At 36.7% G+C, this 17,508-nt stretch overlaps 1 protein-coding gene across 3 annotated transcripts; it reads right to left on the reverse strand.

Moving 5' to 3' along the window:
• Positions 1-354: 354 nt before the first annotated feature.
• mapkapk5 (MAPK activated protein kinase 5) lies at positions 355-15,312 on the reverse strand. Of its 3 annotated transcripts, none has more exons than XM_016674072.1 (15): positions 14,386-15,312; positions 12,150-12,223; positions 9,319-9,394; positions 8,831-8,928; positions 8,106-8,214; positions 7,908-7,997; positions 7,281-7,376; positions 7,123-7,203; positions 6,350-6,537; positions 6,090-6,210; positions 5,160-5,222; positions 4,866-4,996; positions 3,985-4,100; positions 3,732-3,836; positions 355-2,961 (listed from the first exon to the last, which is right to left on the reverse strand). In XM_016674072.1, the coding sequence occupies exons 1-15, from the start codon at positions 14,419-14,421 to the stop codon at positions 2,867-2,869; spliced, it is 1,479 nt and encodes a 492-aa protein (XP_016529558.1). In that variant the 5' UTR covers positions 14,422-15,312; the 3' UTR covers positions 355-2,866. The 3 variants fall into 3 exon arrangements, with proteins under 3 accessions (XP_016529558.1, XP_016529559.1, XP_007557585.1); XM_016674073.1 differs by having other exon boundaries at positions 5,169-5,222; positions 14,386-15,310; XM_007557523.2 differs by lacking the exon at positions 5,160-5,222 and having other exon boundaries at positions 14,386-15,274.
• Between the last annotated feature and the right edge of the window lie 2,196 nt (positions 15,313-17,508).

Below are 17,508 nucleotides of genomic sequence, written 5' to 3' on the forward strand. Positions count from 1 at the left end.
CATGTCTTTCCGATGCTGATGTTAGAAATACTATATAGTTTATGCTAAGCTAAATTGGCAAACTGCTATTCACTACCGTAATACATCGTTTTGCATGAAGTAACGCTTTTTATGTGTCAAGAAATTTAAATATTTCTAAAGTTTTTTTCATCTACAGATGATTAGGGCACCTGAAAAAATTGACTTTATTCTCAAAATCCTGAGTCAGAAAAAGTCAGAATTCAGACTATATTAATTTTTTTTAATTTTGCACTCCCAGACAATGTTCATAGGGGTAGGCAGATCAGGCAAGTTAAAATTATACACACTAATTTTTGTATTATATGTTTTTGTTTTGTTTTTTTGTTAAAGAAGAAGAAGAATCACATTTTATGTTTTTACTTTAGATTACTTTTGTCAGCAAGTGTCCATGTCCTGGACAACTCCAACACTGAAGCTGGTTGCTCCCAGTTATCCATCTGCATTAAAGTTTGAATTGTTAATTTTTTTTTGTGGCTCTAACTGTTTTCTGTAAATCTGACTATGCATGCTGCTAGTTTATTATGAGAAGATGAAAACGTTTTATTATAGTCTTATGAGTTCTGTGAAAACTGGAGAAATAATTTGATAAAGGTGAATTTATTGGAACAAACTACCTCTTTCAACAAGGCACTGAATACATTTAAATAATCTGCAATATAATTAGGAGGCATTTTTTTTAGCAAGCTTTTGTCTTTCAGCTTGGGATTCTGTCTAAAATAACTTCCAAACTATCTTGGCAAAATTTACACAAAAGCTCATCTGTAAATACCAAAATACAACACAAGACTCTTTGTGCCACTTGCCACTTTTAAAAAGATCATTAAATTGCTCAACATCCTTGAAGTAAAAGTGGCTTCTTTTTAAACTAAAACAGATCCTGTGTTTTGTTTTCCTCGGAAATAATGTCAGATATGACTGCAGCACAAAAGTATAAGGATTTAATTCAGCCCAGTCAATAATATGTTTATTAGAACTTAAAAGGTGAAAATAACCAACAGAAAAGAAAGGTTACACACAGACGAATGAAATGAAGCGCAGAGTGGGAGTAATACTGACAGATCTCATTGTGAAAATCCATGTGATCTGAACACAGAATAAACGATTGCCTTATTGCACATGGTCTAAAAAGCGTCAAGTTCTGAAACCAAAACCCAGACTTCCCTACTGTGTTCCAAGAAATTATTTTCTTCAAGTGACAACCTCTTTTGCAGGAAAAGAAAGTCAAGACACAAACCGTGCAGATTTGAGTTCCAGCAGATGCTGATTTGCATCTAAGCAGTTTGAATAGTTCGGTTTCACAGATCAAAAATTAATCAAAAGAAATGCATCGAGGACATTTCTGACTCAAGGATGAAATATAGCAATGGAAAATTTCGGTTGTCAAACTTGTCCAGACCTTCCTCCAGCTGACACTAGACACTACAGCTGGACATTTAGTTTACATTTCTCAAGAGGCGAAATGTAAACAAAAACACCACCATACCGACACGGTGGTGGCAATATCATGATGTGGGGTTATTTTTCTTTAGCTGAAACTCGGACAGTTGTCTTATTTGAGCAGGAGTCCAGAATCCGCCGTCTTTCCTGTAGATCGGTGTCTTGACAAACGTTTTGATAACTTTTGCAAAGTATTAAGAAATGAAACGTACATGTTGTTGTAGCTTTGTTATTTTGGCACTCGCTTGTTTTTAAGCAGCTAACCTGTACATGTTAAACGTAAGGTCAAAGGTCGTCTTGGTCTCATCTTCTACATCACAGAAGCTGGCGTTTTAACAGCAAGTGAATAACTTTCAGATCCACCGCAGGTGAAATAATTTCTCTTCAGAAGCGTCGAGTATTCAGTAGTGTTTTCCAAAAGGCTGAGGCAACTTTAACGTTTGAATAATAATAATAATAATAATAAAAAAAGGCTCTGAATGGTCAGTTGTAAAAATCACTTTCTTATCCCATGAAGGCAGAGCTCAACTTGTCCAAGTTTTTCACTTTCGTGATGCAACACGAGCATTTCTGTTACCAGAGTCACTGATTTACAACGAAAGGCAAACCTTTGGTCTCATGTGGCTTAGATTTCATCAACAAACAAACAAAAAAAAACTTTTTTCCACTAATTACAACAAAAGGAAGTTTGTTTTTTTTTTACTCTGATTTTAGTCAGCTGATGTTTTAAATGGGTTGAAGGTGCATGTTTCTGCTGCGACACTTTCTTTTGCCTCAATTCCTCATTTCTGCTTGTCCTACATATTTAGAATGTCAAAAAGGCTTGATAAGAAAAAATAAAAATGAAACGATGGCTGTTATTTATATGCCTGCAGGCAGAGTGGAAGAACAAAGGTCACATCATAGACAGCTTCTCTAAACTTTAGAGCCACTATCGAGCTACAAGAAAGATATAAAATCTTGGAATTTTCAGTTTAAATAAATAAAACTCTTACAATGAGTATAATTAAAGAAGAGAAAGAAATAATTGGGATAAAACAAGACATCTTCGACGAGCAGCTAATAAAAATTCCCTCCCAAAAAATAATTTCTTTCACAGATTTCTTTTATCTTTTTTAGTAAAAATGAAAATATATTTTTTTCCACATTCTTTGCAATTGTCCATTTGTTTTTTAAAAAATGAAAGTAGCAACAAATCCTTTGAAATATATGTACAGCTGTACAGTAGCTCTTCCAGTATAGCTCAACAATAGGTTTTACAAATGAAATTATGGAGGCAATAAAAAATAAAAAATAAAAAAAAACCTGCACATCATTTGACATAAAACAGTCTTTACAGATATGGATTAAAAAGAGTCTCAATAAACAATAAAATAAAATTAAAAAAAAGATAGAAAGTCAGCGTTGGCTAATGGGAATCTTGAAGATTTGTCTTTTCTTCAATGGCCTGTTTCACTATTTCAGCCAACTTCAAGCGGTCAACTTTATCGGAAAAAGATCGCCCTGCAATAAAAACATTGGAGTTAAAGCCTTGATAACCACACAAATTATAGCTAAAATTGAGAAACACTTAATGGTTTTAATTGAGTAATTTGAAGAACTACAGGCAGCTCTGGTCCTTCTATTTCATCTATATCCTTTGGGGTTCAAAGCACAGAAGTAATAAGAAACATCTGATGGGGTTTGACTTAATTTAGACTTTATCACGAGTTAGTTTTTTTTTTTTAATTGTTGCCAGAGGGGTCTGAAAAGACGCTAAGTTTAGCAAGAAAGTGGATAAGTTGATATTAGAATAAAAGGATAAGAGTCATATCTTTATCTTTGAGTTTATGGGAAATTTTTCTACAGCAGTCAGGCTTTAAATCTGAAATCTGCAGCAACTTCTGACTGATGGATGGAAGGACGGACAATAAGAGGAAAGAATCAGCTGCTTGTCAGTCTCAAGATGGATATAATGTTTAGACAATCAAAGGCAGAATACATAAATATTTTTTCTAGTCTATATTTTTTTCTGCACTCAGTGCTACTTGATACCCTATTGGCTGACGCTTGCAAAGCAGCCAATCAAGGATCGGCATTCGTTTTGCTTGGTGTTAATTGGCTGTTCCCTCAAGAGTAGAAATAAGTAGACTGTATCACTTTAAAAATCTGTGCAAATAAGATAAATCTATAAAAAAATACTTAATTATTAGACATGAGATAATTATATTCAGTTTTTTTATCAACAGATTAAAGAGGACAGAGGAGTTGTAGGAATAAAGCTGAATACAGACCATCCCAGCTGAGACCCTGCAGGCCGTCTCTCAGCAGCTTACAGTCTCTGTTGAACCTCCAGGCTTCGTGCATCACCTCATTCAGCTTCTCATCCTCGTTTTCTCCTGGAACGTTTGAGATAGAATCACATATAAACTGCAGCGTATCACTTTTACTCGTTTCATTTGTTTCAGGATGCGTTACCATCAGCACCCTTGAAAAGTCAGACACCAAAATGCAGAGATCTGAGTGCTTGGATGTGCAGAAACTCACCAGCCTGTGGGAGTATGCACTGTGCTATGACATCTCTCAGTTTTTCCAGCGCTACGTTCGAGTCTTCCCCTCCGTTCTCTGGGTCATGGATGAAGAAACTGTCTGTGGGTTTGGGGCTGAGAGATTAAGAACAGTCAGCACAAGGAGAAAGTTTACAACATTCTCCATCCAGTCATGCAAAGTAAAACATAAAAGTGAACCCCATGTTTCAGCAGGCTGCCGTTAGCAGTAATAACTTGTTTTCTTCTGTGGGAGGTTTGAATCCAGAGAAATACTAACATAAAATATTTCAAATTTGTAGTCAAGATTGAAAACAGGAAGCTTACTTTAATGTCTAATTTGAAATATTCTGATTTACGACACAAGTGACAACTTGGTTATATTTGTAGTCAGACTTCCGGGACAATTGAACATTTAAGAACTGATAATTTTGCTATTTTGGAACTTATAGTGTATTCTTTGTTTATATATTGACTGTAGATTACAAAAAAAAAGTCTAAAATGAATTGCAAATACATTAAGTTAGAATAGTTAAATAGATTACATTACATATTACACTTCAGTTCTTACTAAGGCAAAAATGCATAACTCAACGTTTGATGGAACATTGAGTTATGCATGTTAGAGTCAAAGGGAGCTGGTGATGCATTCCTTTTCTCAGAGGAAGGAAAATGAAATTTTAAAGTCTTAGGTACAACAGAGTCGATTTCTTTTATTAATCACTTTTTTGCCTTAAGTGTGTATTCAGATTAAATGGGACGACCAAAAAGCAAACTTTGTGCAACGATTAAACTTAATGCAGTAAGTGAGTAAGTCTCTCCATCAGTAACACTCTAGCGATACGATTACAGAGGGAATCGTTTCAACCGTCACGGCCGTACCCCAGCAGTTTCCGCTTCCTGAGGATTGGGTTGTTGACAGAGTTCAGAGGCTTCAGGCTGACGTTCAGGTCCTGAATCCTCATGTTGGCGAGCTGCTCGGCGTGGGCCTGCTGGATTCCCGCGACCACGGCCTGCACAGAGAGAGATCAGAGCCACGATTAGAGCCGTCAGGTCTCAATCGAAGCGCTCTCCCTTGTGACGACAGAAAGCTGTGCCTGCCCGTTTCCCCAGCCATGTTTCGCTCTGCTGAAGGTGAGTTAAGAGACGAAGGTCGACGAAAGAGAGGAACTGTACTTTGCAAACCTTCTGCTCATCAACTCCTCTGACGGCAACAGCATCATCATCACTTAAAAGACACTGAAAAACATTAATGGAGATCCCAGGTTTAGATCGAAGCGTAACCGTGCGTTACACTTTTCCTCTCCAATTGATTATATAAGGCAAACCTGCAAACTGATCTTCACACACTCTCCATTCAATCTGACTGAGTTTGAGCTGTCGCAAAAACCAGGGCATGACTGGAAATAAATGCATGCCACACTTTAAGGTTTTAACCGCATGAAGCCGTTATATGCCTTTTTGTCTTTCACACATTTTGAATATTCATTGATTATTATCTGTACAGCACCTTGCCACAGCTACTGTTGGTTTAAAGTGATTTATAAATCAAGTAACAAAACAAAAATCCATCTATTGTTAGAACTGTCACAATAAGAGATTTTACGGGATGATAAATTGTCCCAGTAATTACTGTAATAAATAATAATATTGTTGATTTGAGATCATTTTTAAGTCGCCCTTTCCAAGACTAATAAACTTTTATTTTGTCAAGAACACTAGACACTCTAACTGGAAGATATTTTAAAGATCTAAAGTAAAATACAACAACCAAAAACAGTGAACAGAAATAAAAACACTCAGCTGAAATCTTAAATAAAACGATCATGAAGCTCTGCAAACAAAATTGATCTTCAAAAATTATTAATCTTCAGAAAGGAAATCATCAAGCTCATTTTAATGTATATTACAATAAATTCATTAATTGCTTATAGCGACAGGCTCATGTATCATTTTTCTTTAATTTCAAAATCCTGCACAAATACATAATGTGCAGTTTGGGGTTGTAGACTGGGCTGCATGAACATTTCAGCAAGGCACTCCACCAACTAAAACAGTGATGCTGCATTGCCCGAAACGTTCCGGCCACTGCAGCTTCTAACTCGCCTTGTCCATCATCATCTGTGCAGACGGCAAGACGTTGTCCAGCGCCTCGGTGCAGTTCAGCCAGGGGTGAGCCAGGACTCCCTCAATAGTTAGCCTCTCCTCTGGCTTTACCTTCAGTAGCCTGCACACACAAAGCAGAGAGAAGAGGTGAAAATGAGTGAAAAAGGAGACAAATGGGCAAATATAGACATTCTGGAAAAGTCAGCATGAGGAAGAAGAGGTTGGACTTTTTCTGTTTTTTTTATTATTATATGTCTTACTTGCGTACAATGTCCTTGGCCATCTCAGAGATCTGGCTCCACTCGTCTTCTGGGAAATCAAAGCTGCCCGTCATAATCTTCTTCCTCATGTCCTTAGGGATGGTGCGGCTGTGGTGCTTTGAGTAGAACGGAGGATAGCCGCACAGCATTATGTAGATGATCACACCCAGCGACCACAAGTCACAGCTCTGCAGAAACAGACAATAAGTTTTTCTTTCAGTGTGCACTGGCAACAATAAATGTACAAAAAAATAAAACCAGAGATCTCTGCACAGCTCTTCAACAGGAGACATAAGTCCGTATTTATATTATGTATTAGTTTAGTTTTTTTTTATACCATCTATAACAGTGTTTCTCAACCCTGATCCTCACCGCCCCCCTGTCCTGCATGTTTTAGGTATTTCCCTTCTGCTACACACCTGAATTGTATCTCTGGGTGATTAACATGCTTCTGCAGCACTTGATGGTCATGCAATAATTTGAATCAGCTGGTCTGGAGTAGAGGCACATCTAAAACATGCAGAGCAGGGGGTCGCTGAGAACCAGGGTTGAGAAACACTGATCTATAACTAGTAGCTTGTTTTATAGATGCAATAATTTAAGAAGGATTTTGATCCTGAATGTAAAGAAGGTTTACTCTGCAAAAGCAGCATCCAAAAATGACTGAGTTTTTCTTGCAAATATTTCTAAGTTTATTTTCCCATCAAAACCTAAACACTGATTGGATTTACACTGCATGCTTTTACTCTATACTCAGATGAAGTGAGTCTCACCTTGTTATATGTGTAAGGAGTTGGTGAGGTAGGTATAATTCCAGACTTTTCCTTCTGGTGTCTTCTTTGAGCCTCAAGTACCTGAACAGAAAATCAGTTATGCATCTATCAATTATTTAAACTAAAAAACTGAAATAATTTTTTTGCCCGTTTTGTACCTGAGGTGCTACGTAGTAAGGAGTAAACTGAGGGGTCGTCAAGTCTCCTTGATCGATTTTGGCAAAGCCAAAGTCACACAACTTCACAGGTGCGTCCTGCAGGGCAGAAAAGGAAAGAAAAAGTTCTTATACAATACGTCTCAAATGCTTTAATATTAATAAATCAATCAATAAATCAATCACAAATTGATTGCAGAAAGTGGAGAGGAATAATAAAAATAAATTCCTTCAACTTTGACAATTATACAGCTTTCAGTTTCTGAACTTGTGTGCTCCACAAAAAGTTCACTAAACGATTTCCATGTCGAGAGGGATAAAGGAATGGATGGAAAGATACACAGATTGACTCAAATATGGATGGATAATAGTTTTACACAATGGAAAATTTTACATTATGTGAAAACGGAAGTGGCCGACAGGAGCAAATGTGCAAAAAAAACAGCAAAATGTGCTGTTTGTTGCACATTTTCCATCTGTTGGTCACAGTCTTCCATCCATTCTTCTTCCCAATCACCACCCAATCTAAACTCTTTTTATTCTATTTTTTTCCTGAATTATTCCAAACTTTTCCATCCAGCGTAGAAACCTTGGACATTTCCAAACAGCTTCGATGTGAATGCAGCTTACCAGAGAATTATCTTTGAAGAGCAGGTTCTCTGGCTTCAGGTCACGATGTGCAATATTCAGGGAGTGACAATGAGCCAATGCTTGGCTGATCTACAGCGGGACGACACACAATCCACACACAGACACACACAGACACACACACATGCTCCAATTAGTGAGTTGAGCAATCGTGGTGTTGAATATCAGGACTTCACTAACCTGTTTGGTGACCTGACTGGCCATCTTTTCAGTAAAGTGCTTGTGCTGACTGATTCTGTGGAAGAGCTCGCCACCCTCCATCATCTCCATAACAATCAGGAGTCTTGCTCTTTCACAAAAAAGGGATTTATTTGGAAGATTATGTCAGGATAAAATAGATATGTAAAAATGTGTACAGGTTAAGAAAGAGGTGTCCAACGTGCGGCCTGGGGGCCATTTGCCGCCTTTGGATGCAATTTAGGAATGGTTTAAATCCAGCAAATGGAGCTGATGTAGATCAACTTTCTTTGTATGAACTTTTCAACAACAAATTTACATCTTCAATAGAAGATTTTAGGCACAAAACAAGTGTTTCTTTAATTAGACATGTTTTGTATTATTATTTTAATATAGGAGCCACAAATTTCCAGTGACTTTTTACTCAAAAAAAAAACTTAGTCACACTCAGTAATTAAATTTAGATAAACACAGTTAAGAGTTTTGAAAGAGTTCTCATTTTTGTTGCTGGGAATAAACTAAAATTGATTTCTTCACCAACAAGTTAAGAAACTAAAGTCTTTCCTGACCTTTTTTAATTCAAATACATGTTAATTTGTTGCTTATGAGGCAAAAAGAAAATAATTCACTATATGATTATTTATAAAATTAGCATTTCTTACTGAAAACCTGGTAATTTTGGCCCACAGTGCAAAAAGTTTGGACAGCCTGGGCTAAGCCATTATTACCTTGGACTGGACTCATGAGGGAACTGGACGGTGTTGGCGTACACCTCCAGAATTTGCACGATGTTCGGGTGGTTGGCACACATCATGTGAAGACGCACCTGCATAGAAGAGAAATAATCTTACATCGAGAAGATGTTAAAAGAGCCAGAAATGGCTGTAAGTGTGTCACAGTCTGCATCTTCCTGTCAGCCAGCTTTCACGGTTCATCAGCGGGAGTCTGTGAAGCAAATCTCTTTTTTCAAGCTGTTTGATCAAAACAGTTTGCAGCTAAATGACATGATAGGGCTGTCAGACACACTGTGCGCTGCAGGAAGACGATGTTGGGGACAAAGACATTCTTCAAAACAGACCGAGGCTGAGAAGAGTGAGTGGCAGGGAAAAGAAAAACAGGAATTAATCAAGACTGATAACAGGCGGAACAAAGCATACTGATACAGCCAGAGGCGACAAACAACAGGGATTAATCAGACCAATGACAGAGTCCCAACCTCATTTCTGGCCTTGGGGCGATCGATGAGGATTTTCAGGGCCAGGCGTTCCTGACTCGACTTCTTCACACACACCCTGAAAAGGAGGGAGAACAGAAGAGTCAACAAACAGGTTACGCAACATAACCCACACGGCAAAAAACACAAAATCTTAACAAATTATAGTTTCACTGGTAGAATATTTTATTATAGTTTCACTGGTAGAATATTTTATTCATAATATGGGGAAAATCTGTTGTAGTCAGTGGAACTAGTACTTTTTTACCAATATTACAGCGTTATTGACTTTAAACAAGCTCTGATATCCTGTTGAAATTTTAGTTTAATCTTATTTCAAGTGTACTAAGATATTTTCAGTAGAAATTAAACCAAAAATATTCTCAATTTTGCGTTTTTTCAGTGCAAACGTTTAGTAACCACATGGTTTATGTACAGAATTAATGCAGACGTTTCTGTACCTTAGTTAAATATCACCATATTGACTTTAAATCAGTGATGTGAAAAAGCATTCGACCCCTTACAGCATCTTCTGTTTATATTTTTGTCACTAAGATGTTTCAAATCAAATTTTAACAAATAAAAAGGATTAAAACTAAAGTAAAAAAGTAAAACTTGGTTGCAGAAATCAGCGTGAATGGCCTGTTTAAGGTTACGTCATTGCATTTCAATCATCTTTAACTCTTGACTTTGACTAGGCCACTTGCTTGTTCTCTTAATTTTCTGAGCCTTACAGAGGTGGATTTGCTGAAGTGCTTTGGATAATTATTATGCTGCATAACCAAAGTTTTCTTGAGCTTAAGGAACAAACCGATAGCCAGACAATCTCACTTGGGATTTTCCGGTAAATCCAGAATTCATGTTCGCCTCAATTACAGAAATGATCCAGTTCCTGAAGAAGAGGAGCAGCCAGAGACCGTCAACACTGTTTGACTGTTTTGTTTTGTTGCTGAAATTCTGTTGATGTAGATCAACTTTCTTTCTTTTTGGAGATCTTTTAGCCTACTTCATGCTGCCAGGCAGATCCCATTTCTTGATTCTGCAAGCAGGGAATAATCAGTGTTTGTAGTGAGACTGAACTCTGCCCTCCAAACTGTGAGTAATCACGTTTAGGGTGGATGCATAACTGGGGGATAATCTTGTAATTCCTGTTGGACTCAAAACTGCTTTCTCCAGTCGTGAAAACATTTTTTTCTCCTTTATGTTTCGTAGTCTTTGTAAGTAAAAAAAAAAAAAGTGAATAGATTCAGAATCAGATTCAGTCAAAACTGTAACAGGCAGATGAAACTAAAAGAAAACTGGAGATGAGTGTCAGCAATGAAAAGCCTCATTGGTGCATCTTCACTTTTTTTCCATTCAAAAACAACTTTTGTCTGTAAATATGTTATACCAAGAAATTCTCAAGAGGTATAGTTCTTCTTAGCTTCACCTGGTTCAAATTATTTAAAATAATGTTCTATTAAGCACCTTTTTCTATCCAATTATTAATCTATTAGTAAAAAAAATAGTCAGCCCTACACTGTATTGATGTTAGAGAAGACTGAGCTTTTCACATGTTGATGTTGGAAGTATTTGTTTCAGTGTAAAGCTTATAGATTTATATGGAAGACACATTTATCTGTGGCTGTTTTTCACACATCTTGTAAACAAACTCACTTTGTTTACAAGATTCACGGCAACCTCTGACCCTTGAACCCAGACTGCCCTATTAAAGAATTACCACAGGTGACATTCTGCTTTGCTTTGGCCGAAGGCCGTTCCTCTGAAGGCAGAAGTGGCCCACCTAATGAGTCACAGAGTTACACATTGGAGGGCTGTTGAGATTCAGGGCGGCGGGGGATTAAAGCAAAGCAAAAGTCATCAATGAATATCAGAACAAAGCACTGAGTCAGAAAACACACGACCGGATGACTGAGAGCGGCCCAAGAAAAGAAACCATGCAGGCTGAATCATAGCGGGTTTTTAGTCAGACACGATGAGGCGATTTCTCAGTTTTCTCATCACTTTATGCTAAAATGATACGCTTGTGAAATAACAGCTTGTCGTCTTTTGGTCTGAATCTGCGATAGCTTCGAAACGCAGAATGAACAGGAGTCAGAGCAAGATTTATGACTCATATCCTTCACATCTACATGGAAGCAAATGAAAAGCTTCGAAACAGCACACATAAAGACAATGACTGATTCAGTCTTTATCCTTTAAACGCTTCTAAAAGCACAGGGCGGTAATCACAGAAGAAGATAAGTGTAGCTCAGAGCGTGTGGGTTAATACGTACAAACATGTTTATTTGCACAGTAAGAGTTTTGACTACACGGTTACGTATTGAAGCAGGTAAAAGTTTAGCTTTGGATTGAAGCCCAGTAACCTTTAGGATGCAACACTGTTGTACCAAACACAGCAGGACTTAGATAACGCAGACAGAGAGAGGAGAAGACGACATACGGGGCACAAACAAACCCTGGTTTCATAAACCCCTCGAATCTTCCTTGCCCTTTTTGTTTAATAATTTTCATTTTTCCTGCGCAAGGAAAAATAAAATGCAAACATCTTTAATGTGTGGGAAGTATTTTTTGGCAGCAGAGATTGTTTGTCCAGGAATCACAACAGTTTTTTTCCACAGTAACTGCAGAGTCTGCAGTGTGAAGCAACATGTAACTCTTAACTCTCACCACAGCACGAGAGTTTTGATTAATCGGTTATTAAATGCAGCCGCTTCAAACCGATGATCAGCAGCAACAAAGATTAATTAATCTGACTCTATATAAGTAATTTAATCCCCAGTTATCTTTATAGACTCCTCATTAGATGAATAAAATGGCAGAGAAATGCTCACCTGACAGGTCCGCTGATTCCAGCTCCCAGCTTCTGTGTCCAGTTTATGATGTATTCATCCAAGATGGACGCCTCCTGTTTGAAAAGCAAACCAGGATGTCAATCGTAATCCATTATTCAGCAACAGCATTGCAATTACAAGCTGCAGTGCAAAAACTCTCCTTATAGCATTATAAATGAATAAATAAATTTACTATGAGAGGTCTTCTGTAACCTTGTGAGACTGACTGAAGCAATGAATAAATGTTTACTGATGATTTCCAAACTGATTACTATTTGTTTTTCTCAAATACATAAACAAACAATCAAAAATATTATTTGATTGACTCTACTGAGTTTGATAAACTCAGATAAAGGTAAGATACAAATCCTGTTTGTTGTTGGACAGAAAAGCGCCATCTCTATCATATTTTCTGGTTGTTAACTGTTATTGTTGATGAAAAAAAAAAATCAAGTTTACACAAATTAACTTGTATGTGTTTAGTCCTTCAATGAATGAGTCTCAGCAGAAATCAAGACCAGCAGGCCGTGATTTGAAACTAAATTGGAAATCTGTACCAGCTTGTAAAAGCCTGATCTGCTCAGCTGTAAATTTTAGTTTCTGTTAGTCGTTTCATAGTAGATTTTTAAAATTCAGTTGACAGATTACAAGTGGTATAAATGATTGACAGCCCTAATCAGAGCTCTGTTCATTTCTCCTCTGCAGCCCTACGTTGTGTCATAGTTAAATTTACTTTATCATTCGTCTAGTGTTATCCTAAACACAAATTATTTCCAGACAATGACAACTTGGCTGCCAAAAACAAACACATCACAAAGATTAGACTCTGCTGCCAACACAGAGGATTAGGGAGGTGCTCTGAAGGAACGACTGAAATTGAGAGGATAATCTGAGTTTGGACTTAAATTCTATGCAAATATTTTTTTTTAAAAACAATCCCATTAAATGATTAGTTGTTTCATCTTCCTGTGAATATGTTCATCTTAGCAACTGGAACTCATTTTTTACTGCCTTCGCAATATGAATGCCCTTTGAAGTCAGTTTTTTTATGGAAACGGGCTGATTTTCAGCTTCCTCTGATGTTTTAAGATCAAAAATACAAACTTTTTTCTTTACCCTTATCAGGTACCAGGTCAGATCCTCTGGATGCCGGTAGCAAACCAAGTTAACTATTTTCTGCATCTGTGAGGTTTTAAAATTAAGTGAAAGGAATATTTAAAATATCTGAATAGAAACTGTATTTTCTACCATATGTTTAGTTTATGTATGCAAGAGAGTCTTACAGAGCAAGATTTAAAGCAGATAACAAGAAGGCTGAACGTATCACAGGAGCAATGCTCCATTTTATCAGTCAGCCTGTTCCTGCTAGGGAACATGATGGATTTGGAAAAGTTGGTGGCCTTAAAAATTTAATAGCTTGCTTTTATGTGCATCTTTGTGTTTCCATTGGCCGGTCACATTTGTGTGTGAATTTCCTAACTTTTGGTAGGTTTTGGTAGGCCACTGTTTTAGATTAAATCTATTTGTGGATATTGGCTCTCTTGTTGTGTTTAGTTTTTCCAGATTGATACATGCCACTGACTTTGCTTTACATCTGATTTTGAATTTCTATCAATCAGGGCATGATTTTTAAAAGATATTTTTGCCTATGTTTTGTTGTCAGAAAACATAGGCAACAAGTGTTTTCTGGTATGATAAATGACATTAAACTCAGTTTTCCAAAAGATTTCATTAATTCATAACTAAACAGCAACTCACCATTTGAAAACAGTCTTCTGTATTTACAATTGTTTTCTTGTCTGGTTTTATTAGTAGTTTATTAACCTTATGTGTCAAAAAAGCAATAATAGAACAAATCTGTAACAGGATAAATAGTTATTTAGTCCCTGGCCAAATTAGTATCTCAAAGCTCTAGTACTCTGTAGATAAGAACCACCACAAAAACAAAGGTGAACCAGAAAATGATCTATTTTTCCACTATTTCTCCTAAAAAGCATTTTTGACTTTTACTGCTGGATCAGATACTAGTGTCCAACTCTACAGCAGATGTTGATCATGTACTAAACTTATTATTATTATTATTATTTCTAAAAGCAACACTGAGATGTATCTGCTATCAAATGCTCTATCAATGCAGCATTATTTCGGTAATTTTTAAACCAAATGTTTATAATGAAAATATGCATAGATTAGTATCTGATAAGACACCAGCTGTCACTAATCAGCATTTCCTTACCTTAATGAACTTTTCTGCATTGTTGTCCTCCGTCATGGTGCGCAGCTCCTGGAAGTCTACGAAAGTTGGAAATAAGTCGCTTACTCTGATCCCTTCGCAAAGTTTCGGTCTCCCTGGGCAGAACCGGGGCTCGTTATATCACCACTAATGACAATATAAGCCCATCACAGCAAAATGTCACCCGGCCACCGATCAGCCGTAGCCGAGTGTGGTCCGCCGGGAGACCTGAAGCCCAGCACGTCAGATCAGGCCAGCTCGGCTCACAGCCTCGGGGTCCGACTCGCTCTTCCTCTTGTCCTGAACCCGCTGTGGTGACCATGTAGAGCGTCAAACTCCGAGCAAGGTCACCAGAAAAAGAAAGCCGAAGACGGGAGTCAAACGTGGACCAAAGCCGAGCAGCTTCGGTGGCGCAGTGAGCGATATTTTTAGCCCCGAATACTGACTCGGTCACTGTTAGCTCTGAAGCTAACAACACAGCCGTCTGCTTGCCGATTTTACAGTTTGTCCAGTTGATTGTAAAAAAGCAGACATGGGGACAGGTCTGAATAAAGAGAGATATTTTTAAAATGACTATTATACAGGAACACCTGGGGGGCTGATACGACACAGCGAGCACAGCGCGTTCCCAACGGCTTGTGGCAAAGAGATAAGTTAGTTTTCTAGCCCTGCTTTAAGACAGAAATGTTATCATTCTTCATCAGAACAGTACATGGACACTGGAAGATACTACGGCCTAATATGTTCGGTGAAGCAGGTCAACCGGTTCTTTTTCCAGCAGAGGTCCAGACCATCTCTGGACTATTTGGTTAATTCCATAACCCCAGACGGCACTCAATAGGAGTCCACACAGAACGCCTGAGGAAAATTAATACCAACTGTGATGGTTGTTGTCTGAAATTGAAACAACATATATCCTCAGTCTGTAAGTCGATAATTTTTTTTGTATCACATAAATTTATCGTATTATTTGTATTTATTTATAGAATAACTTCACTGGTTGTTTTTTGGCATGTGCGAGGGTTCCTTCATAAAGACCCAAATTTCAGTGCGCATTCAAGTTTACATTCAAGGGTTAATTAAAGGTTTATTACAGTCTGAACTCTAGTCTATTTATTTATTTGTTTAAACAGTCAGTCACAACAACAATGTTGTTTTAAATCCTAGAATTTGAAATAGTAAAAATTGATGAGTTACCAAAATATGAGTAGCCAGTACTACAGTACCCTATCAAGAAATTAACACAAATGAAACGAAATGAAATATTACAATAACTAATGCAGAACAGGGTAAAGTAGTGACAATATCCAAGTTAACATGACAGGCTCAGCAGAAAATAACTTTAAAAAAATTACCTTGTGTACAAACAAAAGGCCTCATATCAAAATAAAGTGCTGGTGTGTGTCTGTTTGTTTAATTTTTCATTAAAATTTGTCCTTCATTCAGAGAAGCTACTTGGTTTGGGTAGAGTATCCAGATATTTTTATCCAGTAAGAGTAGCATTACTTTGTAATATTACCCAAGTACAAGTGAAAAGTAAGGTGTAGTAAAAGTACTCTTCATTGTTTTTATTGCTCAAGTAAATGTTACTCATCACTACCCTGCTCCGGTAATTAATAAATTCACTATTTTTCATAATTATAAACATCATTGGATTCCATTTAATTTTTATGTTATAGACCAACAAAAGTTAGTAAGTAACAGTGAAGTAGAAAAAACAGGGATAAGGAATTTCCCCACTTTTCGACAAATAGCAGTCCACAGTAGAAAAACACAGATAGACTTTGTATGGTCAGACACTAAGACAAAACTTGGACTATTGGCTTACATGCAATATTGGATATAATCCAAAACAGACCTATCCCATGGTGAAATATGGTGGTGGTAGCATTAAGCTGTGGGGATACACGTTTTAGCAGGGAAAGAGACACTATAAGTTTTGAAGTGGACTTTATGGGAAACTCATAGCACAACTGAAGGTTATTTAACTAAAATAAGATTACGTAAGAAGAACTTTTAATCCCACAGAAGAAAATATTGTGCCAGTGCTTAAATGTCATTAAATAAATAATAAATTAACTAAAAATAAGTTAAATAAATAAGTAATAAAAAAGACTTTAAACAAATAATTTCCTTTTTTTATGCGGTTGCGGTTGCTATTATGTTCCACAAATACTCAAACTTTCAGTGAAATCAACATTTCCCTTGTGCAATAAATACTTTTATTTGTGTCTTTTAAATGTGCTTCTGATTCTACATCTAGTTATGCTTATCTCTGGTTAACGTGTAGTTGTTTTCTAACGTCTTTCAGTGAGCTTGGGCAACCTGATTTTGCTCTGCATGGCATCTTGTGGCTCTCCAATAAATTACATTACAGTAAATCTTGAGTCTTGTGCTTATTCTATATGCAGCATGTTTTTTTTTTTACCTTTATCATATCATTCCTTTCTGTAATATTTGTAACTTCTCTGTGATTTAACAGTAATTTTAATTAGTTGTGCACTAATTGCATCTTGTAACATATGTAACTAGTGTTTTAATTAAAAAATAACTGAAATACTATGTCAAATTACCATTGTTATGTTCATGTCATTATACTCCAAACAGTACAGTCCTTCTGCTGTATTTATTTGATTGCTCCCATTACTACTTAAAGACCAATGTTTTTACATTAATAATTTAGGCTTGCTGTAGTTCATGATGAATTAGAGGAATCAGTTTATGGCTTCTATTAAGTGTACGCAACATCTCTTTGTGTTTATTGTTATCCGGCATAGAAAAGACAATTACAACTAATAAAAACACACCATTCAAGATTAGATTGTTAAATCAGACTAATAAAAACATTTAATTGCAAAAAGGGCTTGATGAAAAGCATGTTTATGTCAAAAGGTTATTTCCAAATGATACTTTTGATTTGAAAGATAAATCTCATTGCAACACATATTCTAATTTATTGAGCATGACTGAGTGGAAATTTGTTCTGGTTTTTCTTGTTTTGTTATGCATGTTTCATGTCATTAAAGGATTCTTCATTTCAGAATAAAATAATCAGAGTAAGTGCAAGAGCAATTTTCAAAGGCTGAATTTATGTAATGTATGAAAAAATAACACAATCCAAAAGAA

The sequence above is a fragment of the Poecilia formosa genome, unplaced genomic scaffold, assembly GCF_000485575.1.
Source record: "Poecilia formosa unplaced genomic scaffold, Poecilia_formosa-5.1.2 Scaffold89, whole genome shotgun sequence".
In the NCBI taxonomy this organism is placed as follows: Eukaryota; Metazoa; Chordata; class Actinopteri; order Cyprinodontiformes; family Poeciliidae; genus Poecilia; species Poecilia formosa.

Excerpts from the sequence above, each read along its gene's own strand:
- mapkapk5 (XM_016674072.1), bottom strand. The coding sequence starts at position 14,421 with ATGACGGAGGACAACAATGCAGAAAAGTTCATTAAG. Across the intron at positions 8,215-8,830 it reads CCTCATGAGTCCAGTCCAAG|AGCAAGACTCCTGATTGTTA; the intron begins GTAATAATGGCT and ends TTTTTGTGAAAG. Across the intron at positions 6,211-6,349 it reads GCCAAGGACATTGTACGCAA|GCTACTGAAGGTAAAGCCAG; the intron begins GTAAGACATATA and ends TTGTGTGTGCAG.